Source organism: Drosophila ananassae, chromosome 2R (assembly GCF_017639315.1).
Source record: "Drosophila ananassae strain 14024-0371.13 chromosome 2R, ASM1763931v2, whole genome shotgun sequence".
Lineage (NCBI taxonomy): Eukaryota > Metazoa > Arthropoda > Insecta > Diptera > Drosophilidae > Drosophila > Drosophila ananassae.
In genome coordinates, this window is record NC_057928.1 from 13,679,054 (window position 1) to 13,706,684 (window position 27,631).

Here is a 27,631-nt window from a genome sequence, read left to right on the forward strand (position 1 = left end):
CCCCTGGGCCTTTGGCGAAAAAAAAAGAAATCGCTACTCTACTCGCCCGATAATCAAATTGAATTTACATGCGAGCTCAGTGTTTTTTTTTTTGGATTCTGTTCGGTCTTTGGTTTTGGTTTTGGTTCGATGCAAACAATTGCAAATTAAATATAAATTTTCGGGCTGTCCCGGGGGGGATAAAAAGTGGAAACGTGAGATCCATTTCGATTGAGTTCAGATGATTTAATATGGAGCTTAGTGGCTATAAATTATTTCGTTTAATGTAGATGTTTAAACTAAGATGTGAGTTGCTAGTAGTTTTTATTTAAATATATTTTCTGTGAAAAAAAATAAAATTATTCGGAATGAAATGCATAATAAAACTATCATTTAATGTGGTTTTAATTACAATCTTTTATTCTTTGCTGGCATTTCCACAATACTCCTCGATGGCTTCAATTAAAAATGGCAATTAAAAAATTCTCGACTTCCGCAACAGAAAGTTTTCCAACACTACCGCACACTCAATCACTCATACGCACTGTGGTGCGCTCACAGACACTCTACCATATTAACGGAAATTAATTTCAGTGCTTCATCCTCTTCCGCCATTTTCTTTTTTTTTTCTTTTGCAATTTTCATTTACTCATGTGCTCGTTTTGCGTTTTTGCTTTCCTTTTGCATTTGTTGTTGTAGTTGTTGTTGTTTCTATAACAATGCTTCTCTCGCTGGTGAGCGTAGTTTTCCCTTTGTTTTTGTATAATTCTCGCTCTCCCTTTGCCGTCGATGTTCATTTCCCCGTGAATGCACAACAACCTGCGGATGAATGGGGATGGAAAACGGAAATGGAGAAGGGAATGGCGGGGGCGAATGATGGGACAAAGTCAAAGTGAAAGGAGATCGCAAAAGGAGGAAGAGAAACATCCGAGCATTCAATGAGTTCTAGCTCCTTTTCTGGGGGAAAAAAAAAAAATTTCTGCACTGAATGCATCATCATATGCCCGAATGACTCACTGAGTGAATGACTGACTGACTGACTGGATGAATGAATGATTGAGGAGCGGATGGAGTCCTTCGTTCATGCACTTAAAATTGCATGTGATAATTTGTAATTGTTTTCAATCATTTCCACGAAATATTGTCCACGGTACAATGCCACTTTTCAATAATTGTTGCTTTTATATCCTTTTATGTCAAAAGGACCCTTCATTTCAGTTTTCCCCCTTGTGGTTATGATTTTTCAACGAGCCGAGCTGAATATTTTATGGATTTCCCGGGAAAACTGCTATTAAAAGGCGGTAACTTCAAGGGAGTTATGAAAGTTATAGGGGTTTCCTTGATGAAAAATGTTACTAAGTACGGAATTTAATTATCCTTATCTATATCCTTTGCAATATCGTTTTTTAGGCATTATTCAATCATGTTCTTGTTCAGAAATTCTTGTCCAGAACTGCAGACGCACTCACTAACCGTGTGTGGCTTGTGAGTCCTTTCAAATGTCCTGGCAACCTACCAAACCACCCCCACTATCCCCACAATTAAGCTTCTGACCCAATCAGGTGTTGAGGCCCGTGTAATTTATGCTCGGACCGTGTCCCTCAATTGTTTGTTAGAGGGCTCGCTACCAGAGCCCTATAGGCCTGTCTGGTAAATTAAAGTCCTTGGGATCCTTGGAAACTGGAATTCTAAGGCTATTGGTGAATAATTAATGCTCCACACAGTGTGCTGGCTCCTGGCTGCTGGCTGCCGGCTTAGACATGTTCTTGGCACTTTGCGGTGGCACTTGATTCGGTTGCGTAATGCAACAAAGATGCATCTAACTTAATTAGCAGCCAAAAGGGGCAGGGGGAGTCCTTTCTCTGCTGGCCATGTTTTGGGGTTTCTTTGGTCTCAACCACACACACTTACACACAAAACCAGATCTCCTGACCCCTTCGGCTTTGGGGTCCTTTGTGGCATGTCTTGAAGTCCTGTCTGACAGATTTTCCGCCACACACAAAAGAGAATGGGAAAAGCAATTAGCAAATAAAGAGGAATTCAAATACACGAAAATCTCATCTTAGCCAAGACCTGACCTTGATTATCCCCCCAAGCGCCCCATTTCAGATTTTTGCCAAGTGGCATCAAGTATTTAAAAGGGTCAGAGAAATTCATTCTTAACTGCTGCATGTAGTTTAAAAAATTTCCCCCCAAAAAAAGGGCGGCAGGAGTGAGGGAAAACTTTTGCAATAACTCTTTTGGGGGGACGGGAGTGGAGGTAAGGAATTGTTGCTCGTTGGTCTGAAAATCTGCGAGCAGCCATAAAATATTGTTGTTACTCGAGGCACACAGGATCCCACCCCGACTCCGGCTCCGGGTATAAAAACAAAATTAACGCAATGCATCGATGTCCGAGCGGAAAATGCAGACGGCAAGGAAAAAGGAAGGGCGCGAAAACCGCGTAATAATAAAATATGATACGAAAACCTTGTAAAGCGACTTTCAGACAATTTATAACGGGCAGCTGCAGCTGCATCTGCAGTCCGACCCAGCCAGAAATAAACGAGGCGGGGGACTTCCCTCACCTCTGTTTGGGTTTCGATTAAAGTGGTGGCTGCAGAAAAAAGGACGAAACATAAATGGATCCTTATATTGGATTTGGCAAAGCCAATAGCTTGTGGCAAGGAAAACTAAAAGAAAACGATTCCCTCAAGTTACAACCTAAATAATTTTAGCGATGTGCAGGGTAGCCATATTAGATTAAGCTCGATATATCGATGAAAGGTTAAGGACACTGCCATCGAGATCTACCCATCACCAACAACAAGTCAATTAATGAGCAATTTTGGCAAGACTGGGATTTGATAAGGGTGGTGGTTGCAGAAAAAGGACGGATCCTTATATTGGATCTGTAAAAGCAACATGTTGGAAGGAAAACTAACAGAAAAGGGTATTCCTCCAAGTCACAACGTAACCACTTCTAGCGATGAGCAGGGTAGCCATATTAAATTAAGCTCGATATATCGATAAAAGCTTTAAGGAGATGACCCATCCCTAACAATACAATTAATGAGCGATTTTGGAAAGGCCCTGAAACCAAAATTTAATTGATCTATTGAAAATATTTTGCCAGCACTTTAATTGATTTAATTCCAGAACCGTCATGCTTACATGTCAAGAACATTAATTAAATTGCTTCTTAATTGATACATCGCGTACAATTTGAAATTCAAATAATTAATTTCGATAAATAAATACGCACAGTTGTGTGGGCAGAAGCTATCGATCCGATGTGCGGATCTCGCTGGTCGCTGTTTCGCCCACCACTTTCCCCATTTTCCGCGACCGCAAAAGATTCGCTTGCCACTCGAATGCATCGCAATCAAATTTATTGCCTCACAGCTACAGAAAACATGGCTGTGTGAAAGATATATGTATGTTTGGATACTTTTTTTTTCCAGCGGCTACAATCGGAGCGGGAAAATGGGGGCACGGACGGATGCGGTGCAGCAGCAGCATCAGCAACAGGAAGACCAAAGTGGATAATATTAAACACCAAAAAGGGGGAGGTTGTGTTGTGGGCGGACGACTAAGTATTTTTTTGGGGTCACGAGTAGGCGTGGCCTCGGCATCTCCGGCTTCCATTTAAATCTTTTCCTGTTCTTTTTTCGCCAACCCTTTTTTTTCTGGTTTATTGAAATATTACCCGACGAGTCGGCTGCACTTTGAACTTCCCAACCCACGCAGACAGATTGGGGAAAACTGAAAGAGACTGCCGGCAAAATGTCAAGTGTCAGCAAGGCTGGGGCAGTTTTTGCGGGCCGCCGCCAAATGTCAGGATGCGTGGCACGTGCGGCTGCAGCAGTTGCACCAACAACGGCTATAGCTTTTGCAGCAAAAAGCAGAAACAGAAGCAGAAGCAGCAGTAGCAACAGCAGTGGCTTGTCAGTTGCAGTTAAGTTCCATAATTTGCCAGGACGAAGAGAAAAACAACTTGAGGCCCCAATGCCCCCGTTGCATTAGCCGCAGGCAGCTGTTGTGGCAGATGCTGCCATTTTGGATGCAGAACCTTTAAGGACTCTAGAGAGAAAATTTTTTAACTTAATGTTTTAATTTAAGTAAGAAATAGTAGCTGAAAACTCTCTTTTAAAGCCTGAAATATGCTAGTATATTTTTTGTCCTTAACTTATCCTTAAAGTTTGCTTTTCACACCATTCAGAGCCGCCTTGTTTTTGGCCACTTTTTTTAAGCCTGTCCAGGCGAAGAAAAACAGTTGTTGTGGCCTTCTCACGCTGCTCTGCTGCCCCTCTTTCGTTTCCCCCTTTATTTCGTGTCCTTGCTGAACATTTTCTGCTGGCCAGCGGGGCGTATGCGTGATCTGTGCGGGGTCCTTTGTGCGATGTTCGCCTGTTTATTTGCACTGTTCCCTGTAGTTGTCGCGGTAGTAGTGGTGGTGGTAATGGTAGTGGTAGTTGCTGTTGGCTTGTGGCACTTGTGCACTTTGTCACTTTTGTTTTAACGCTTACGCTTTATTGAGTTAATCGCTTTATGTCCGTTATCCCGCCATCCTGCCCCTTGTCTTTCCACCTTCCTGGCTGGTATTTGCCTTTCTGCACTTTTGTCAGCTCAGCACTTTTAATTAATCCTGGGATAGTTGTCTCTCCACCCCCGCCCTCTACCTGCATTGCATTGCTTTTCCAGCTGCTTTTTGTTTCACGGGATATCCTTCTCGTATTTAATCGCTATCCCTCTTTGCCAAATAAAGTTTAATGTGTTTTTATTGATTCCATCAGGCCATCAGGTCTGTTTGCTGTCCCGCCCACTCAGTGGTCGCTCTATATAAATATACACATATCATCCGGTGGAACCACCACCACCACCACCTCCTACGTCCCGCTGCTTTTGGCCAGCTGGCCCAGGAATTTTGATTGAGCGTGTTTGTTGATTTATGTGCCGCCAGTTGTGGAATTTATGTGCGGTCATTGTGAAAATTCAGCACAAAATAAAAAAAATAAACATAAAAAAAAAAAATACTGTATACTGTAGAACAATTCATTTAATATTCTCCAAAAAGAAATGTTAATTTCTGATTAAATATGGGCGAGCGTTGAGCAAAAAAATTGGTCAGTGAGGTAGGTATTTTCATAAATAATATGGCCCATAAGTATGCAACAGATTTTTCATGGCAGATTAAAGCATTTGAATGTTCAATTGCAGAAAGTAATTGAAAAGTGTTGCAAGTTAAATGAGCAAAGACACTGAGAGGCTTACATGGTTGAATTAAAATATTTAAAAAGGATTTATGGTTCGTAGGTAGTTTCCAGAGAAATAAATCGTTTTTATGGCCAATTATGTTAGTGGGATATCAGGACTTTAAGGTTTTAAATTGCCATTCGTATGGGAAGTCCTTTGTAACTGATTTTCTATTGAAAATTTCATAACTCTCCGTTTGTCAGCTTTGCATTTCAATACAAATTTCCACATAATGTGGCAATTCAGTTGCGTGGCATTTTCATAACACTCATACGACCCGTGGACAGGTGATGCTGCTGCTGCTAAGGTCTGCTAAGGTTGTGGAATATGTAAATAATATTTCAACAATAATTGCTTTTGAAGCTAAAGTGCCCAGGGAAGCGTCAAACTGTCTTACTCTTCAAGGATATAACCACCATCCTAGCCTGGCACCCAACCACCATCCACCCCCACAAATTCAATTTTCCCTCGAGAGCACCGAGAGACTCTCCATCTCCAGTTGGATGGTTGCTATGGCCATGCTGCTCCTGGCAGCTAAAAATAATTAAAATTTAAAATGGAATAAAATTCACAAGAATAACATTTACATTTATGCGTTTCCATCATCGTCTTCTAAGCGCAACAGCAGCAGCAGCAGCACTTCCCCAGACGCCGTTCTCGGAACGAAACTCAACAATTCGAAATTCAACAAGTTGGACTCGAACGGAAACGGAAGGCAAGCGGCAAAATGCTCTCAAGTGTGCAGATCTCAAAAGAGTCAACTGAATATACAGAAACTAGTTTAAAATTAAACTAATGTTTATAGTTATGGCAAAACTATACAGCAGCTGGGTAGGAGAGTGTCCGGGATGCCGGTCCGGAAATGTAACTAAGCATTCAATGGCAATGTGGAAAAGTTGCACTTCTTGTAGCGATTGTGACGAAGATGTCCTTCGTAATCCTTCCAATCTCGACGTCGTCCTCTCGTTATGACAGAGTGCACAGTGCTGGCCAGCTGCCTCTGTTCATGATTATTATAATCGTTTGTATACTCAAGAGCCAGTACTTGGCCCAAAGACAATTGGAATGGGTTTCTGGGGACTTTTCTTTCAAAAACATTTTTTTAAGGCAATCTGAAACCAGCCAGGCTCAAGGAAAACTAATTATAATTAAAGCAAATTCCAGTTTGGTCCTCCCCTTGAACAATTTCGGGCCGCCGGGCTAACGACACTTAAATCAAATGCGATAATCTATGACCCCCCGGCAGGAAAACCTTTCATAAAAATGTATACCCGAGTGGCGAGTGATGTGGCCGAGGGTGAGGTGGAAAAAAAAAACAAAAAAAAAAATACGAAATAAGTAGCCGCACTTTATATTTATGAGCAACATTCGCATGCAGCTTTAATGGCCATCGAACTGGAACTCGAACTGGAACTGGACAACAGAAGGGACGACAGCCATGATGACGATGATGACGCCCACAAAAAAATACATTTCCTTTTTGGATTATTTAACTGCCATTGACGACGTTGAATGAATGAATGAATGAATGAGTGAGAGAGTGAATGAATGGCGGGCTGACAGGATGGAGGAGCCAAAAAAAAGAACTAAGACCAAGCTGAAGCCGAACAAATAGAAATAAAAGCTCAAGAGCCTGGCCCGCAGGCCACGAAAACCGAGAAAAATGCAAGAATACTTGGAGCTTCCCCCCCGCTTCTTCTTTGGAAAGAAAAACTACCTGAGGGGGTGGCTGGTTGATGGGCTGGTTATTTATTTGCTCGTTTATTTTCAGCACTTTTTCGGCGCATTTATTAGAAGTTGTTCCGCCCGAGGGAGCCGGAGGCCTTCAAAGGGGTGTGCCACGTAAAAATAAAAGAAAATAGAACCAAAAGGAATTCCTTCCTTGGCTCTCGAATTGAAAATCATTTGTAAATCAAATTGAAAACTCTGCCAAAAGAGATAGCTCTGAACAAAACAAGATCTTCCGGAGGGTGGATGGTTGGTTGGTGAAATTTGTCAAAACCAGCGAACATCATTCGTCATGATGATGCCACTCTGAGTGGGTTTTGGTTTCTGGGGGATTCCAGATTCAATCGTTTTGTCGGCTGACTGGAATGGCTGACTGGGAGAGGGAGATTATATTTGAACAGCAGTGAACTTTTGAGCCCCAGAGGGTCGGGGTGGTAAAAGCCGGAAAATGAGTCCAAGTCGCAGCCAGATAATGCTGATTAAGTCGGGAGTTTCGACTTGTCAACTCTTATCCACGAAATTCTTAATTGTTCGTTATTAATGATTCTGCTGATACTGCTGCGGCGGCTGTTGTCTGACTTTCAAATTGAAAATGAGCGAGGAGGAGCCAACTGCTCTGACTTTGATGAATGTCCGAGTGTGAAAAAACCACAAACAGACTAATTGATTGCCCATGGACTTGACTGGGATTTGGCTGCCTATCTCTCATCACAGTCCCTGACTGTCCCTGGCAAATTAATGTCAGCAAGGAGGACCAGTAGGTCCTTCAGTTATAGATTATATGAATAGCAGATACCCTCCCAAAGACATCAGTAAGTGCCATAAATAAATTGCTGCTTCAGCAATTTTCAATAAATGACAGAAGGCGCTTGTCTACTCCTCCACTCATCCTTTATCCTTTAGCCCCTTATCCTTTTCAGCGTCCCGACTATCTCTTGTCAAACTGAGGAACTCCTCTCGACAACCAATAGCTTGAAAGGAAATAACGCTCAAAGGGAGCAGCCGAGGTAGTTCCTGGAAGTGTAAAGACACTTGAATTCCATTTGCCTTCTGATGGACGCGCATAAATTTTCGATTATGCGCACCATTACACACGAATTGAGGAATTCATCAAAGTGGATATTTTTTTATTTCCAAAAAGGACCCAACAACATTTTGCTGTCCCAGCAACATCAGCATCAGTGTTTTGATTTGATAATGGGTTTACTGAATTATTATTATTACAGGGGACAGGGCTAGTGGGTTATTGCCAGGCAATGGTTGTAATTTAAACTGAATATTTATGGGAAAGGATAATATACTATTGATTGTTTAGAAAGAGCTCTTTTTGCATTCTCCCTTTGCTTAGATTTTCATTCAATTTTAAAATAATATCACATGCAGTTTTTTTTGGGGATTAGTTTCATTTTCCCTCCTTTTTTCTCTAATCCCTGCCCTGTCCTGCCATTTAATCCCCAGTCCGGAACACTGACAGAAAAATGCATATTTAATAGGCTCCTCTATATTGTCCTGGCCAGGATAACCCCCCGGAGGCCGGTACTTACCGTGGTTGTGGCCGGAGTGGTGGCCGTGTGCGGCGTGTAGGCGGCATACGCCGGTTGCGGTAACGGCGCCGTATAACGGTAAGCAGCCTGCTGGGCAACAGCAGCGGCGGCGGCAGCAGCGGCCGGGGCATAACCCTGCGGGGTCCAGCTGGCGGCGCCACGATACGGTGCACCAGCGGCCAAGGCGGCGCCGGCGGCAGCGGCAGCGGGACTGGTCATGGCCGGTGGCCGCTGGGGTAAGGCGCCCTTGAGTGCGACGGCTGAGGCGGTTAGCGGGGCGCCGGGGAAGGCGCTGCGCGGAGTTGGTGGTGCGGCGGCGGCGCTAGACGAACTCCCCTATAAGAAAATTAATAGAAATTATTAGATTTAATTTTTTAAAATTTAAATTGCTCAAAAATTTAATGTTTTAGGTATCTAGTTTAATCTCGTAGTCGGTTTGTAGCTGTGGCATAAATAATCTGGTTTCTGGCGTAAATAAAAACCGCAAAGCGGCAGCTGCGGCCCGGCTGTAAAGCTTTTGTTTACCGCTTCAGAAAAACCACCATGACATCCGTTCTAATGCACACATGGCCCTATATACTAGGTAGGTGCCCATGAATCATGGCACGGGGAGATTTTGTTTTATTGAGTGCCGGTTGGTGCATTCATTACAAAAACGATAACAAAAATCCAGCGACAAAAAATATAAATATTAAACGACACTCTGATACCCTCGATGGGGGAGCCTAGCTGGAAACTATGAGAAGCGTAGAGAGAGGCCCACAAGAAAGACACAGAGATAGGGACAGAGATCCTATTAAGAAATCAAAGGGTATGTATATGGAATCATGGCTGTCATAAATAATTCGCCCACTCCATGTCCTGCCCACAGTCGGAGGACAGATGCAACAGTCGCTGGGTGTCCTGCTGCCTGGTCGCTTCCTGTGGGTGCCAGTGTGTGTGTGTTCCAGTTTTGCAATGCAAATGCATTTGGGCTTGGGGGGCCATTTTTTTGTGCGCACAACTTCCCCATTCGAATTCTTTGGGGTCACTTGGCATAAACACAAATAAAGCTCCATATATGTACACACAGAGAGAGGCGTGTGTGTGTGACACTCGGATTCGCAAATTTATTCGCCTGAAATATACAAAGTGAAAAAGTTGATGTTTTTGGGCATACACTCCTTTGCGATTCGACGATTCTTTCATGGCATAAACAAAACCGAAACCCAAAGAAAAATAAAAATAAAAAAATAGTTCAAAAAAATTCAGTAAAAGCGGAAATAACAGTGTGCCGCCGCTGCCGCCATTTTATTTTCGGCCTGATTGAGGTAGGAAGGAACTCGTGTGTGTATGTCCTGGTTTCCTAAAAGGATTCAACTCGAGCTTGGTAGCCGGAGCCAAAGCTGAAGCCTTGCGTGCTGTCGTTGATTTTCCAATTGCAAAATATGGCAAATATTTGATTTTCAGTTTGTTTCCCTCCCAATTTTGTTCATTTTTTTCCCCCTTATTTTATTTTTTTTATTTTTTGTCAGAGAGGCTTCACGTTTTCACGTTAATTTTCGTGGGCACGCAATTCGAATGCGGTTTGCTTTTTGCGGGCTGTGTGGCGGGAGGTCTGTAATTTGGCAGTTAAATGGCAGAGAGCGAGTAATAATGGTTTGCCATTCGAATTTCGAGTGGAGGACGTGTGTTTGCAAAGTGGAAGGATGGCTGGAATAAACGTGCAAGGCCCGCATTTTTCGGAGAAAAGTTTCGGTTTGAAAGGCGTGACAGCATTTTAAAATAAAAAAAACTTAAAGTCTCTTAAAGGTATCAGATTTAAATTATTTGCAAGGTGATTGTCGGCTCTGAAATGTAGGCTTTGGAAAAATTGCTGAACAAATTGGCAAACGCATTCGCACATAACATAGATTCTCCTTAAAAACTGACTCCAAAATCCATTTCGAATCCCCATATTCCTACTCCACCCCATCCATTTATTTCGAAAACACCCCAAGAACCGCCCATCAATTGCCTTCGGTGGGTCATAAAACGAAATAGCCAAACATTTTAAGCGCACAAATGCTATAAATTTAAGCCGCTAAATTAGACACGTTTGGCACATTGAGCCAAAACTCACACAAACACATATATTATATGGAGTAGAGGCCGCCCCCATCTCTTTTCTGCTCCATCGAAAATAATCATAAAGGTAATTATTTTATCGTTCCGTTCAAATTCGCTTAATTTTAACGTTGACTGCAGCGTCTGGGCGAGTGGAAAAATTTCTGTAGAGCAGGAACCAGGTAGAGGGAAAGCTAATGGAAAATATGAAGCCTGGTCCTAGCCTGGTCTCTGCCCTACATCCTCCAGTTTTAATGGGCAGCTGTGGCTGCAAATACAACAAGAAAAATAAAGGAAAAAAAAAGCGAGAACGAGGACGTGATTAATTACCAAATTGGGAGCCATTATCGCGTGCACTTCGAGGGTGTTTGTAAAGTTTTTGCGGCTCACGCACACCAACAAAAAGTCAGCATGGGGATGAGGACGAAAAGGTCCTGTAGCCAGTTCTGTATAGCCAACCATATCCTGCCATAGCCATACCGGCTGGTGGTAATTTCGTCGTGTTTCAAACATTTCTGTTGACGCTTTTGTTCTATTCTATTACCCCGAAAAATTCTATCGCTTCGTTCGTTCGCTTAATTTTTATGCAAAAAACGTTTTCGGTTTTGGTCCTTTGCGGGCCTTATCCTGTGCTATCGTCCTTCTTCCTGCCTATCCTGCCTATCCAGCCGTCTGGCTTTCGGGCAAAATCAAGCGCAAAATATTAATGATAATAATTTATTACCGACTGACAGGTAGGTGGCACGCTAGGTGATGGGTTTTTGGGTGGAGGTAGCCGAGTAGCGGAGGTATCCTTCGATAAACGCTTTGTGATTAGCGGTTGCTGCTGCCAGGGCCGCTCGTGGGGAGCCTTTGTCATTTTTATTGTCATTTTTTGAAAATTTATGCGCAAATTCGATTTTGCTCCGGGGGGGACCGAACGGAAATACGTGAGCGGGCATATAATGTGGGTGGTTTATTTTGGAAGGGTGGGGGAAGTGAACTTCTTAAATACCTCAGGACTTAAAGTCAGAAAATTTTAGGGATTATGATTTGGATGAAGTGTTTAAATAAATTTGCATAAATAGAAACTAATTAAAAGGAGTTCTGCTAGTTATTAAGCAACTCTGACTTGATTTACTTGTAAGTTTTAAGCTTTATCTTTAGATTCTTAGTCTATCTAATATATAAAATTCTCGTGTCACAGTTTTCGTTACCATACTCCTCCGAAACGGCTTGACCGATTTTGATGAAATTTTTTGTGCTTATCCGGTATCTATGAGAATCGGCCAACATCTATTTTTCATCCCGAATAATTGCCGGGAAAATCCTCAAACCGCATTTTTCTATTTCCCATACAAAAGTTTTCTAAATAAAATGGAGGCTACAATAATAGTAGGCGCCGGTACGTGATTCATTGTTTGACAGCTTCTCATTGTTCTCTGCTCAGTTAATTTTATGTGACAAACCGATATTTTGTTCACTGAAAAATTGTGAAAAATATTGGAAAAATTTTAATTTAAAACCATCAAATCAATCACGTGTATTGTGGAAATTATTTTTCAAATTCATTTGTCTTAAGCCAGCAACAAGTGTATTGTGATAGTGACACTTTATGAGCGGGAAATTTTCTCACTTTGATTAATTACAATTTACGATGCCGAGGAGAAGACGGCATGACTTAGGTCGTCGTAGTCAACTAAATGTGCTAAGAGCTACCTCACGTGCTAAACGCACTGATGACCAGAGACAGGCAGATCAAGAAAATAGTCGTATTGCTATGTCAGAATTGCGTTCTTTAGTGAGTGACAATGTAGGAGATAGGCTTAGAATGCAATGAGTTCGGGCACATCAAACACATCAACAGCAAGCTAGACATAATGAAATTGAGCGAATCCGCAGACGTAGTGCTCCTGTGATTCTTGAACGAGCTGCATTCCACTATGATCCGGCAATTGATTATTTTGCCGACAAATCTGTAAAAATTGGGGAAATGAAAACAATTTGTAAATATTGTAAGGCGTTAAAGAACACTGTTGAATCTACTGGATTATGTTGCGCTGAAGGCAAAGTAAAATTGCCACAATTGGTCCCACCCCCAGATCCTTTACGCTCTTTAGTTTCTGGGATTGGAAATGATTCTAAGCACTTCTTGACCAACATTCAGAAATATAACAACTGTTTCCAGATGACATCATTTGGTGCTACACATATTATACAAGACAATTTCATGCCCACTTTTAAGGTATTATATTAAACATATTCAAGTTTGTATTAAAATATATATATAGGAAATAATTAATGGCCAAATTTTGAAAAATCACAGATACAAGGACAATTTTATTACTTACTGGGAACTCTGTTAGCACTACCTGATGCAGATCATCAATTTTTACAAATTTATTTTATGGGCAATTCAGATGAGGAAATTAATAATCGTTGTGCTCACAATCCAACAGTGAAGAGAACCATTGTCCAACAATTACAAATGTTTCTTCATCAGAATAACAATTTAGTAAACATGATCAAAATAGCATTGGATCGGATGCCATCTGATAGCCATAATACTGGAAGACTGGCTGAATAACGTCATTGAGGCGACAATCATAAAAGGAAAATACAAAGGAGAGGATGTCTTGATCCCGCGGATACCGATGATTCCGACGGATATACCATTCGATTTTAAACGCTTACAATTTCCAGTACGTCTGCCTTTTGCGATGACCATAAATAAATCGCAAGGACAATCGTTAGAATTTTGTGGAATCAACTTGGAGTTTCCATGTTTCGCGCATGGACAATTAGACCTCGCGTGTTCGCGCGTCGGAAAACCGTCTTCTTTGTTTATTTACGCACCACAAAACAAAACAAAAAATATAGTTTATGAGAAAGCTTTGAATTAATTAACAGACTGTATTTTAACAGTGTGTGTCTGTGAATACCAAATTTAAATCGTATAAATAGCCAGTATTTCAGAAAAACTCTGTAAGTAAGCAACATGATGTATCGAAAATAATAATAAAACTTCATGTTTTATTCAATAAATGAAGTTGAATAAAATAAGAGGGTACTCTTTAATTTTTGGGATTGATAATGATTGAATTGATAGCTCCGCGAAATTAAATTTTATCTATCTTCAGTTCTTACTGTATCAGATAATTTTTTTAAGTTTGAAAAATTTTAAATTTTGTCACAAAAGAAGATTCTGAACGCAACAAAAAAAAAACAACAGCTGGCAGAACGAAGTCTGCCGGGTCAGCTAGTAAATATATAAAAAAAAATTACTTAAGATACTAACTAGTTGAAAGATAGAAGGAAAATCTTAAATAACCAGAAACTATAAGTAAGAGACTCGTAACTACTTCCCTCGCAAAAGACCCAAAAAACAACGAAGGTGGAAAATATTTGCATTTTTCTTAAGAACTGTTTCCACACACACACTCCCGCCCACACACACACATAGATACATATATATAGCCCCAGTGCTGTCTCTTTGTATAATTCATATTTTCCAACCACTTATTGTTTAAACTAAATAAAGCAAAAACTTTTTCCATAATTAAAACCGACGGTGGCAGTCGGTGGAGGCAACACCAACAATGTCTCTCAGGGGAGGGGGATTTTGTGGAAAAAAGGGGTGGAAGGAATACTAGTATAGGAAGGAATAAGTGGGCGTAAGCGTGGGCGTGGTGGGTGGCCAGCGTAAGAGTGGAAAACAAAAGAATTTTCCTTCAGTTGTTGCTGCCTTACGGGCGAAAAATTTTCGCTTATTTTTTCCGGACTTTTGCCTATTTTAATTCTATGCGGTAAATTAAATTTTCGTATTGTCCTTTAGCCACCCCACCACCCACTCAACCAACCCCTACCGCCCCCCCCGCCTGTTTACGAGTGAAAGCGCTCAAGGGGGCGTGACAGGGGAGCGGCGGCATATATAGACAAGGATACTCTTCTCTTCTCGTCTAAAAATAGTCAGGCGCAGAAGGAAAAGCTGCAGCTAAAAATGAAAATGAGGCGCTCGGCAGAAATGCTTTCATGTGGATGAGTGTGGGTGTTCCGTGCATATGATATGCAACTTTTCCTGCCTATTTTGCATATTTTTCTATGGATTCATCCACATAGCACCCCTCAGTTGTCCCTCGAGTGCCAACAACCAGAGGCAAAAAGGGAAAGCTGCAGAGATTTTTTTTCCCAAATTATTTTATTTATATATTTTTTGTTTTTTGTTTTTTGCTGCCTTGAGGGAATGGTGGGGGTGATGGTATGAAAATGAATGAATATGCATGGCCCGCAAATTAAAATAAAAAAAATAGAAAAAATGTTGCTTGTTGCACGAGACTCTCATTCATTATTATGCAAACATTTTTTGAAAACAACTAAGAACTTAAAAAAGTGATTTTTACGCTTATTCGAATTTGAGAATAATCCTCTTAATCTTATTAAATTCTAGACTTTAAATAGCTTCATATAAAAAGTAACCCCCGGAAATCAATGAAACAATTCATTTCCCAAATTGGACCATAAAGTAGGCTTCTATACGAGAGGTGGTATGGGTCATTTCGAGTTCCACCTTCACCGAGACGTCTATAAAACAAGAGAATCAAAATGTCTACAATTGCCATTATGCAAAATGATAAAATGGGTGGCCCTAAAATAAAAAAAGGCGATCCTTTAGGATCCAGATTACCATTTCGTCCATGGGACGGCCTGCAATCCATCTTGGGGCGTTTATTTTTTATGAGCACGTGGCAAGTGAGGCATAAAAGTGGAAGAGGGACCACCAGGTACGATATGTCAGCCCCACCACCACCAGCTAAGCACCCATTCTTCGAGCCCGGCAGCGGAGCGTGCAAGTTTTATGTTAACATCATAAACGATAATATATTACATTGCTCGACAACATTAAGCAGCGATCCCTTGGAAAGAAACAAAAAAAAAACCTGTACTATATAGGACGAAAAGGACGAAATCTCATGCGGTGAGGAAAAGTGAGAGGCAGCAAACCGACAGGATATTTCCGTTCGCCCCTAGCTCCTGGATCACGGCAATAATCAATTTAAAATTTTCCACGCCTTTCACGTTTGCCAGCAAATTTTTATTAAATGTAACTACCAACAGGGCAGCAAAAATACGAAAAAAATAAAAATAAAGAAAAGCGTCTAAGCAACGGGGAAATCCAATAAAATGAACGAGTTGAAATGTCGTTGGGTGGGTCGTATGGGGCATGGGGGGTCGTATGGGTGGGGGACGTGCGGAATTGTGTGGAAAGGCTTAGCTGCCACTGATTTGAAGACATTTTTCTTCAGCTTATTTTTGTTGTTATTTTTTTTTTTTTTTTGTGGGGTGCGGGGTGAGTTGGACCTATACAAGAAACAAAAACAATTGCAACAAAAGAACCGAAAACAACATAAAAAATGACATTTACGACAAAATTACATTTTGAGCAGCCAGAAAAAAAGGGGTAAGAAGAGAGAGTGGGAGAAATGGGCCAAAAAGCAGGGGGTGTTTGGTGGCAAAAATCCGTCTAAGCCTTTAACGCCTTCAAGGCCCGCCACCAGCCGTCAAAAGCAACAAAACCAAAGAAAAATCGAGGGAAAATATTAAGAAACTTTTTCACTAAGTGATTCCTTGCTTTTATTATTGTTTTTTTGTTTTTTGGCGGGGAAAGAAAAGTTGGGAAACAGATGTTTTCCGGGTTATTTATGCTTATATTTTATTTTTTTTTTATCGTAGTAGAGATCCTATAAGGCTCAGGGTCAGGCTATACACCGATATTGTGATACAAATATTATTTATAATACATATATATTTTATTAAATCTTTAACTTTAAAGCAACAACTATAAGCTTTCTAAAAATTAAATTTCCTCAACTAAACTTGATCAAAAAATAATCAAATTCTTTGCTTTTTAAATTGAATTTTGTAATTTAACCGTCGAGTGCCCAAATGGGAATTTAAACAATACAAAATAATTTCCCAAATATTCACGTCCAGGAATCCCCCTCACCAACCTCTCACTCCGCCATCGAGCGTCCTGCAACTGTTATTTATTTTAGGCCCAGCAGTAAAATTACAATTCACTTGTAGTAGTTGGATGCAGCCTGGCTGTGACTGGACCTGGGCCAACTTTTGTTAATAAATTCAAATGCAACTGGCAGTTGTGCCGAAAAAGTGAGGGAGGCAGGAAGCGAGAGCGGAATGGTTCAGGCCAACTTATGCTGGTCCAGGCACGACTCATTTAAGCCATCATTTAAGACCCCCTTTTCAGCGGTCACGTAAGCATCATAAATTCCATCAGCCTCCCTCATCCCCTTCCCTCTTGCCGTCGAAACTTTATTCGGCTCTGTTCGCGAAATTGCAATTTTAGTTTTAATGAAAATTTTTAACGCTCTGTACGGCTGGTGGGTTTCAGTTGCTGCTGCATTTATATTTAGTGAGTATTTTTATTGAATTTTTAATGCGCACCGTGGCCCGGCGGCACATTACAAGGCTAACGGCAGCCAAAAAGTAGGCAATTAAATTTTATTCACCAGCCCAGCCGAACGAAATAAAAACAATTATTAAGTAAATTTATCGGCAAACCAAAACCAATTAAAGTTTTTACAATTTGGAATTAAAAACCAAACCAACAATAACACCCAGACCATATACAATTAATTATTTCTCATTTCATTTGTCTCTTCGAGAGGGTCTTTGTTTCCCTTACATTCACTTCCTTTCGCTTGTTTGTTGTTGTCTTGGCCGGAAAATGAAAATCTTTAAGCGGCTTTATGGTAACAAGGATCCTGTCGCTGTCGGGTAATCCTCCTTTTCGGGCCCGGCCAATAACTCTTCGTTATCCATGTGGAGGCAGCCCAGCTGCAACTTTTCTTTCCACTTTCCACTCTCCACACACATTTATTTTGGATTTTTGTCTGTTTGGTCTTTTGTCTAGCGGTCTTCTGTCTCTGTCACACCAGAGCTCAGCGCTAAACGCTCAACGCCGAAACCGCCGACAGAGAAGAGGGAAGCGGAGTGGCTAATACAAAACGCAAAATTTAATTATAATTTCTGGTTTTGCAATTCAAGTGGTTTTCCAGACCAAAAACAAAACTGCACAATTATTGTCTCAAGTGTGTGAAAAGTGGAAAATTCTGTGAAAATTATCTCATTTGGGATGTGTAATTGCTGCAAGTGTCTGTCAGTGGGATTCCTTTTCACAAAATTTCATAAATTTCAAATGTAAAAGGGCGGGAGAGCAAAGAGGAGCCAATATAAGTGGTTTAGAAATTGTGTCTAAAATAACGAAAAGAAAAATTCTATCAAATTTCTATTCTATTCCCCGAATGTATGACTCTTTGGTTACTAAAGTCTTCTATTTTTATAAATCCCCAATACCTGGGGGTTTCTTTTTTTAGGAATTCCAAACACGTATGGCGGATGTAATTTCATTTTGCCAAAAAAAAAATGGAATAAAAGAAAAAAGCCAGCCAGCACAGCTCCAAAATAAACAAATGGTTTCCGCTTAATGTAAACAAATCGATGACGGCAAACAGTTCCTGGATGTTAGACCCCCCAACCCTGTCATTAAATCGGATATGACAAGCGATTTGCGGACTTCTTCGATTATGATACGCGCCAAATGTCAAACAAGCATCGCATTTCAAAGGGGTCTGCTGGAGTGCCGGGTTGTCCTGTCCACTTTTTCCAGATGCTCATGGTCTGGTTACTTCCTGGGAACAAATCTCCTCTTCCACATTCATCCCTGAAGTCGGGACTTTCCACTCTTCAGGGTGGCGGCACATCGTTAGCGTGTAATTAAAGAAAATCCAAAGAAAAGCCCAAAGCTCGCTACTTGACCGCAGAAGTTTGCAATTGAATCGCAACTCTTCTACTCGAAATTTTTAGTGATTCTGTAGCACAGCTCTAGGGTCTAGAGTAGAGTCTTACTTTGGCTCTGGCCCCGATGTTGTTTTAATTAAAAATAATCGAGTTTCGCAGGCTACGACAACGTCGTCTCTGCCTTTTTGTTTAGAGTTTCGTTGCAAATTGCAACAAAATGAGTTGACAAAAAGTTAGCACAAGGCCAGAAAGTGTTTCTGCCATTTTGTAACATGTCTGCACCGATGTCTCTCTGGCTGTGAGAGTGTGTTGGGAACAAAATGAAAATGTCATTGCACATAAAGGCAGGATGGAGCGTACGTGACTCGCATTGCCGGAAATTAAGTGGTGTCCCGACACGTCCAAAGCGCACGAAGACGGAAAAAGCCACAGACATCCGAGGGGGATCGGGATTAGAGGGGAGTGAACACAGTCGAGGTGTGGTCCTGCATGTGTGTATCCTGCCAGCCAGGATGACAATCAAAGCCGCACAATGTCGCTTGTTTGTCAATAACAATGAACATTCTTTTTTTTTTTTACCCAAAAAAATTACAGAAGCAAAGGAATTGGAAGTCCTGAAGATGGTAAGAGGATGCTGAAATATAATACTTATAGATGAGGTCTAAAAGGTAAATAAAATACAGATATTTGAAGAAGAGTTGGCTCTTAGTCCCTAGAAAAGTTTTATGGTATGATAGAGTTTTTATTTTATATTTTTCCTTTCTTCAAACTAAATTATGGAGCTTATTTGGTAATCCCCAATAGGCCCCCCTTTATAATCCCAATAAATCGCTTGTCAAATACTTGGCTGTCACTTTCAGTTCAGCAACATGCTTAGCACTCATTTGGAAATGTAAACCAAGGTCTAACTGCCTACCAACTTTTTGCTTTTTTATTATTTTCGGAGCTGGCTGTCAATTTGCACTGGTGGTTGACATGTTGCTGCCGCGCCTCAGTCAAGCGCAAATGTTTTTCCGATTTTTCCCAGAACCCAGCCCAGTCCAGCTCAGCCCACCTCCCCCACATTTCAGATTTCAGTTTTCAGCTTTCCGTTCGGCACTGGCAATTAGCAAATAACTCACATAATGTCCGCGAATCGGAGAGAACAGGTCCTGGCCATGGTAACGCCATGGGGGTAAATGGGGGGATGGTTGGTGATGTGACTGCGAGTGTGACTTTGCCAGTGCCTGTGGGTGGTTCGAGTGGTAGGTGGTGCTGGGATATTGCCGCTGGGATTGCTGGCCCTGTCCAAATTGATTGTGATTGCGATGCCGTTGCTGGTGGTGCTGTTCCTGGTGCTGAATCTGATGCTGATTGTTGCCTGGCATTTCAGTAGCGTTGGTACTGATGCTTCTGGCAGTGCCACTCCCACTCCCACTCCCGCCACTCCAATCGCCACTGGCCTCGCCCCTTAAATCATTCGTCATTCCATGCAAATTGAAATCGCAGCAATCGCAGCATCGCAGCAATGACAAACGATGCAACCGCTCATGAATGTCGCTAAAATCAGACCGAGAGCCAGATGAAAATGCCATTGCTCCTGTCTCTATGTCTCTGCTTATCAAATCAGATATATGTATGTTTGTCTTCCGATAACTTCAGATATCGCGCGTAGTTAAGTCTTCGAACTCAAAACAAATACTGAAAGGCTTGGTCTCGGCAACACTAAAAAAACTGCTCTGTCTCCCTTTTTTTTACAGCCTATGAAACCGAAAACTCCAGCCGAAGGCCAAGGAAATCGGATAAAATCGAGGAAAAAACTAATAGTTCTAGGTAATTCCATGTCGGGGAAAACAGAGCTTCCCAGAACTCTAAACAAAAACGGAGAAACGCATGAATTATGGCGTGATTCTTTACTCCAGAAGTTATTAAAGTCTTTAAAAAGTCTCTAAAAAACATATTTTGTCAAGGTCTTAAAATTTATATTCCCCAAAAAAATATAAAAAAGAATAATTGCAAGCCAATAAACCTTACTTTTTCCGTTAGCTGGGAATAATAAAAAATAAGAATAAATAAATAAATAAAATGTTGGCAATTATTTAGGCTTTTAACATGTCAGCCACGTGGCAGCCACAAAACGGAAACGGAAGCAGAGAAGGACACACACACACACACACAGAGCGACACACACTTGTTCAGGACGAATTGAATTTTGATTTGGGTTTGTCCCTTTTTTTTTGGGTATTGTGGGCCAGGAATAAATGGTACATATGTTCCGAAAAACGAAACAGAGACTCTGGAGTGAAAAATGTATTTAATTGGAGGCATTATGCCGGAGGGAGGACCATTTTCCAAATAAATTTTAATGATTTGGACTTGAAGTCGAAGGGGTTCGGGGCTGTCAAGTCGAATCGAAATCAAATCAAAGTCAATTGCAAATCGCAATCGATTGCTATTTGTTTAGGCATTCAATTATCCAGACAAACAAAGGCATTTCTGTTAGGGCCCCATCTCCGGAAAGTCTATAACTAATTTGCTAAATTTAACAAAAGCGTAGAGGAGCTGGGGAGAGATAGCTGGCTGGCTGGTTGGCTGGCTGGCTGGCGAGCAAACAAAGTTAATTACAATAATGAAGCTAATTTGGACCAAAAAAGGCCAAAAGGAAAAGCAGAAATTAGTCCAGAAATAACGGCAAAGGAACTTTATTCCCCAGGTCCCAGGTATGGGGAACGATGGAGGGAAAAACGGAACTTATCTCAATCTGAGACGCATTTTTCATCAGCGGCGCGGTATCTGCTCTTTGTCAAGTTGCCTTTGCGGTTTGAGGTCAACTAAAAATACTTTTTGGCTTTTATAATTTATGGGAAGGATGGCTTGCTGGCTGTCCACAAGCGAACCACCCCCCATAAGCCCACTCCTTCTCCTCCGAAACAAAAACAAAAAAAAAAACCCTTATCCGCCCAAAAACCACTTTATATTTAATTAGTGCGTGCGGTTCAACCTCTTCTGGTGCGTGAGAACTCGCGAAAAAGTTATTAACTGCCACTAATTATACATTTTTCAAGTGATACGCATTTATATTCATGCAGTTTTCCTTTCTTCACTGCCCCCTTTTTTTTTTTTTTTGGTTGTGGGTCCTGAGTCCTTAGTCCCAAGTCCTTGCCATAAAAAGCTTTCCTGGTAATTAATGTTACATTTTTCTTCTCGTTTCGTTTTGGTACGCGACTCTTTGGCGCTCTCGTCTTAATTACACTGGATTATAAATATTAAAAACGGAAGCAGTTGCCAGTAATCAGGACATCGAGCAGCAGCTAAAAGGAAGTGCCAGCCAGCCAGCCATTTTGTGTTGTCCAGTCGCCCCAACGAGAGGGCGAAAGAGGGAATTTGAGAAATGGCTTCTTAATGAGACCCAAAACTCACGGATAACAGGTTGAAATAATCAGCTCAACAGCGACAATGACAAAAATGTAATATTTGAAGAAGGATTTACGAGAATCTGGATTAGAAAATTGATTAGGGTTTTAGATTTCTATACTTCGTGATCGGATTACCAATATATTACAACAGCTGGATGTGTCAGGCGACTAAACATCAACATCTCGTGTTGCCAAAACACACAATTTTAGCTAAAGTGCCGAACAAAACTCATTTTTATTCCTCCACGACGACAGCTGTTGGAAATTTTACACCCTGAAGAGCAACTAGCATAATAAAAATGAGGGAAATAATAAAAAAAACACTTATGTTCTGCTTTAAAAAGCACACTAAATATAAACCAGATATGTTAAGTGCGAGAGGGCGAACAATGCGGCGTATACGCAATATTCAGTGGCACTCGGCAAGGGCCTGAAGTCCAGCTAGGGCCCAGGCCAGGCCAGGACAAAAAAAAAAATAATACTGAGCTCTCCAGAATTCTGTGAGGCACACTCGGGGGCAGGTATTCGGCATATGCCAAGAAAAATAAGTGGAGATGGAGGCGGTGTCCTAAGAGGTAGAGAATGCCATCCATGCCCACTACTTCACACAGAGCTGGCTCAACTTTGACATTTCTGCCTTGCTCGGTGGTCTTAACCGCCTCCTTCCCAGGATTCTTCATTTCTCTCGAGGGAGCACAATGAAATGTCCACGGCATGTGGCAGTCAGATGTGTGTGGGCGTGGCGTTGAACTTGTTTTTGCCGCAAAATGATTTATGACAATGCATTGAAAAGTTCTAGGCTGACAACGAGTGATGGTGGCGGTAGTGGGTGGAGGGGAAATGTCGATAAGGGAGCCGGGCAGGAAGTCAAGAGGCGAGAGAAGCGTTCTTTTTGGCCAAGAAAAGTCAGAAGCACTGCCAGAAAAAGGGTGTTCTTCAAGGACTATTTTCTACTAAGAAGCCATATCTATAGAGAGTACTGAGTGCCAAGTACCGGATATCATTATTCATTATTTCTTTCAGTGTAGAGACAATCCATCTATTAAACTCCCAACCATTTCTGATTTTCAATTTGCAGCTAGAAATTGTTTAAGGCCTTAAGAGAAAGCGCCAACTGTCAAGGAACCTGGCAGCCAAATGCCAATAAGTTGTCATGTCGCGACGACAGCTGCAACATCTCGCACATCCTCCGGCAATATCCTTTCTGCCCGGGGCCACTTACACGTTCGCCGTGAATTGCCAAAGAGAGAGAGAGAGCCACATTTACACATATTATTCAGTGAGATGCAGGCGTGGCCCGCTTAGTGGGTGGCTGGGGGCATGCCACGAGCACGTCCCTCATATGCCACAAGACGCTGCACGCTGACACATTAATGTCCGCAGCCGGGAAGCGGAACACCGCACAGACGCACCTGTCCTGTCCCGTGTCTACCCCTCGCAAAAAGCCCACAAAACTATACCAACGTATCCTGCCACTCCTGCCATTGTCGTATTTGTCTTATGAACTGTCAAAATGACATTCATTGACGCTTGACATGTAATAAACGAAACGAAATGAAATGAAATGGTCCTTGGTCCTTGGCCTGGCATGGGAGGACTTTTTGGAAAAAGAACCTAAAGGATGCTGGCGTTCTTCCAACGGAAATATGATTTTTCAAACAATTTTTCGCACCTCCGGTGTGATTTTACTTTTTTAAGGGTTTTAATTAAATTTGTGACCACAAAAAACGTAGAAATCTCTCTTCTCCCTCTGACATCTTTTATTAAAATTACCTTTCTTATAAAGTTATTAAGAGTTGGAAGGTAATTGTGGTGTACAACTCAATCGGTTTGAGTGAAATTCCATTAGCGAGAGCCATTCGGAGAATTCCCAGAAATCTAACAAATGGTAGCCAGAAACATCCACCATCCGCCAAGGTGGCCAACAAAAGGAAATATTTTTGCGGATGGGACGGAGAATACATAGGAGATTCGGGACTCAGGATTCAGGTGGCATGGCCGTGGCAAGTCGAAATTCTGCACAATGCAAACATAATGAGTTTGGGGAAATGCAAATAACTCGCAATGGAAATCATTATTGAGCAGTGAACCAGACGACAGCCGTAGCATTTAGGAGGAGGTTGGGACTTCAAGGGGGACGATCCATGGACCAATCCACAGTGGTCATCACAGTTACTAGAGAGTGGATCTACCCGGGAAGTTGAAGTTTATCCTCTTCACTTTGGCTGCACTGCAGCAGGACCTTGTTCCCCCGGGGTCTTCGGTGCAGGACCAAAAATGGAAAATGAAAAAGAAAATGTTTTATTTGGGATTACAGTGAGAGAAATGAAAATCAAGTATGAGATCTATAAAATAATAGATCTATAATAAATAAATCTATTTCTCTCAGTGCCGACATAGGCAGTAATGGACCGGAGTGGGTGAGAGCTGGGCGATAATCGTTAAGCGATTTCGTTTCCTTTTCGTTTGTTTAATGAAGTGTTTAAAATTTACGATTCGAGCTAAATTTATTGCACTCCCTCGATATCTTCAAAGAGGAAGTCCGTCCGGCAAGAGGGAAAAAAATAAGAAATCTCAACAGGCATGGGAGCGAAGAAGGACTACTGGAATCCGCTTTGATGGCTGCTCGGGGAATCAATCTCACATGTGGCCGGGAAATGGAATCCTTGCTGATTGGATGACACGAAATAAAAACGTTGCACACAACGAAATTGTTAATAGCCGTGCCCCCTCAAACAAGTGCACGAGTGTGTATCTCCGCCCCATTGCTAAGCCAATTACACGGATACCACAACAAAAGTTCAACGACAAGAGCCCCAAAAACAAAAGGACAATAAAGGGCTGGCTCGTAAACGCCATCAGCGAAAGAGATGGCAGCTATACAACGAGAGAGAGAGAGAGATAGAAAAGAAGCTTAGCTAAGCAGACTGATTCCCTGATGATGGTGACGTTACGTATACGCTGCGTTGGCTGTCTGGCCCATTACTTCCCTTTCCCCCCCGAACATCGTTTTCAATAAACCGCATGGAAGAAAAAAAAAAATACTGGCGAAAACGGGCAAATAAACCAAACTTGATGGCAGCACAAAATTCTTTGCATACTTTTCCGGGCCCACTCAAGTGGCAAGCCACAACGACAACCCGAAACGACAGCCACGGAGGCACTTGATGAGCTTTCCAATTACATTTAGCTGTTGCCTGTTAACTGTTAGTTCGTCCTCTCCCCTCCCCCTCTCTCTCTCTTTTAGCTTTTGGCCTTTAGCAGGATAAGAAATTAACTGGCGGCATCGTAAAAACCAAAAACAAAACGGCCCTCAACTGATTTCCAGTGCTGACTTGGCGTGTGCACAATAAAAATTATCATAAGTTCGCCATCCCATGTGCCAGGCGCAATTTGTGTAATGAAAGTAGAGGGGTTCTTCAGTCTCTATCTAAAGGTGGAGCAAGTCCTTAGTCCTTAATCCTTAAGTCAGATCAAATTCGTCAGCAGGTGTGTCAATTGATGAAATGTAAAGGTAATAAAAAGCTTAATCTTTCAGCAAGTTTGTCTTTTTGGGTTTAAGGAACTCTATTTTTTGAAACTGAGCAACCTACTCACATTATTTCATATAATTTATCCCCAAAATCTATTCATTACTAGCTTCGGACTTCAGGTCGGAGGTTCGTCAAATTTTTGTGCGAGAATTTAGTTAAATTTCAATTTTTCGAAATCTGTGTGAAATGGCTCTCAGTCGTCAAAAAGGAGGAGCGAACTGCCCACCCTGCGGTCCTTGCTGCGGCCCACCATGTCCTCGTCCCGGGGTTCCGCCCTGCATTCCCTGCCAGCCACCGTAAGTAGTCCACTGTTAGTTGTCTTAAAATATCCCCTGAAAGAAGGTAATCCTCCCAAAAGAATGGTTCGTCTTGATAAACTCTGGCCCGAGCCCTATGATCCCTGCTCTTTTAAGAACTGCCTCATTTTCGGATCCCATGACGAGCCCTACGTCCAGGCCTTCGATCCCAAGGTGTGTTCGCGTATGCGTCGCAGTGACATTGATCGATCCCTGGGCTACCCCATTGGAATAGTGGCGGGAACAGTGCCAGTCAAGGGGGGAATCCCCAACAAGGAAGCTGTGCAGTACGCCGCCAATCTGAAGGGCTTCGCTCATTCCTACTACACCAGGCGGGACGAATGGAAGCCAGAGATGGTAGACTTCGTGGTGAACGAGGGGCAGGTGCTCTACAATGACTCCGAGAACATGGAGCTTCCCAATATGACCGATGCCCCGGATGTCTACGACGAGAACGAGGTGAAGGTAACGCGCCACTTCAAGATCAACGAAATCGAGTTCGCCTTGGAGTTGGACGCGGCTTTCGAGCTGTTCGGCTATCCGAATATCATAAGGAATGTAAGGAGGATCCTGCGCGCCTTCTTCAAGAAGTACAAGTGTGGACTCTTCTTCACCCCCAACTGGTACATGCTGATCTGGAAGGAGAAGGGCGTCTGGATGGTCCTCGACTTGAATGGCCGGGAAGTGGACACTTTGAAGCCGAATTCGGAAAGCGGCTATCCAGTGCTGTTGGCCCTCAAGTCCCTGGACAATGTCATCTGGCTGATCAAGAAGGAGAGCGACTTGGAGAAGACCCAAGAGTTCACCATCAGAGAGATCTTAGTGGTGAGGTTGGCCACTCCCGGAGCCACGGGCCAAAGCTGGGAGCGGGAGCATGGCATGCGGATGAGCGAGTATGATGTGATTGCCTCGGACTATGCCTATCTCAAGTCCAATCTTCATCTCACCCTGAATCCCAACGACGCCCTGAGGAATCGCAGCGCCCTGCCCGTGGCTGTGGCCACAGCCTTGGCCTCCAAAATCGATCATCCCGCCACCTGGGACATGAAAATGTACGACAAGGTCATGTGCTATGGCGTCAATATGTGCAAGAACTGCTGGGAGCCGTGTGTGGATCTCAGTAAGCCCATGGATCTGGATGAGTTTCCCCGCCAGATCCGTATGGGACAGTTTGTGGCCGAGATCCTGCTCTCCCCGAACGTCTACGAGGGCTGGTGGAAGTGCGTGCCCATGTACAAGTTCAACGATTTCCATCTGATGCTGGAGAAGGCCCTCAACCAGAACGACTACGTCATCTTCCAGATCAACAATCAGATGTACTCGTTGTGGAAAAAACACGACTTTATCTATTTGATGGACCCGTATCGCCACAATATCGTGGGCCGCATCCTGGAGGAGGGCGAGGACCCGAAAAGCGCTTCGATTCGAATGTTTGGGAACATGGACCGTCTGCTGAGTGTCTTTCATCAGATCCTGCTTGAATCGAATCGATCAGCCATATTTCACATTCACACCTTGAAGATCAGGAATATCACGGAGTGTCCTCCAGGGACAGCTCCGGCTCTTCTGCCTCCCGACGAGGATGTGGAAGTGCGTTCCCTCAACGAGAACATTCGCTTCGACGAGAACTACGACAAGTGTCTGGAGGAGCTGGGCGAGATCAGCGACTACGAGGAGGATTTGGCCTCGGAGGTGGAGCCGATTATCGAGATCAGTTCCTCGGAGGAGATGGTCGAGGAGGAAGAGGGCGGCGGTGGCGGCGAAGTCGAAGGCGGCGAGGGCGAGGACGACGATTAAAAGTAGAGCTGAACTTTGGTTTTTTTTACGACATACTTGTACACAAAAAAAAGGTCCTTTGGCGTGTAGAATTGAACAGTTTAGTATTTCATCTCTTGATCGGTTCTGGATATTTCACTTAAAAATTAAAAGTTTAATAGTAAGAGTAACTTAGGGATGTTTTTTTCTTAAAAATAAGTGTAGTTCTGGCAAGGGAACTCCTTTTCAGTGTCCTCCCAGTAGCATCACTTTGTCATTTAGAG

General features: G+C 42.4%; 2 protein-coding genes across 17 annotated transcripts in view; one reads left to right on the forward strand and one right to left on the reverse strand.

Moving 5' to 3' along the window:
* Positions 1 to 27,631, reverse strand: part of LOC6493340 (protein alan shepard) — a 120,322-nt gene that overhangs the window by 53,649 nt on the left and 39,042 nt on the right. For 7 of the 16 annotated variants that reach the window (XM_044714581.1, XM_044714580.1, XM_032454060.2 and 4 more), the window contains exon 1: positions 8,487 to 8,819. In XM_044714581.1, the coding sequence (XP_044570516.1) occupies positions 8,487 to 8,705 (219 nt within the window). In that variant the 5' untranslated portion in view covers positions 8,706 to 8,819. Of the gene's footprint in view, positions 1 to 8,486; positions 8,823 to 19,489; positions 20,054 to 27,631 lie in introns of those variants that run through there. The other 9 variants (XM_032454064.2, XM_032454062.2, XM_032454061.2 and 6 more) reach the window with 4 other exon arrangements.
* LOC6506610 lies at positions 25,407 to 27,538 on the forward strand. Its single transcript, XM_001957515.4, has 2 exons — positions 25,407 to 25,592; positions 25,655 to 27,538. Exons 1-2 carry the CDS (start codon positions 25,483 to 25,485, stop codon positions 27,387 to 27,389), a joined length of 1,845 nt encoding a protein of 614 aa, XP_001957551.1. The 5' UTR covers positions 25,407 to 25,482; the 3' UTR covers positions 27,390 to 27,538.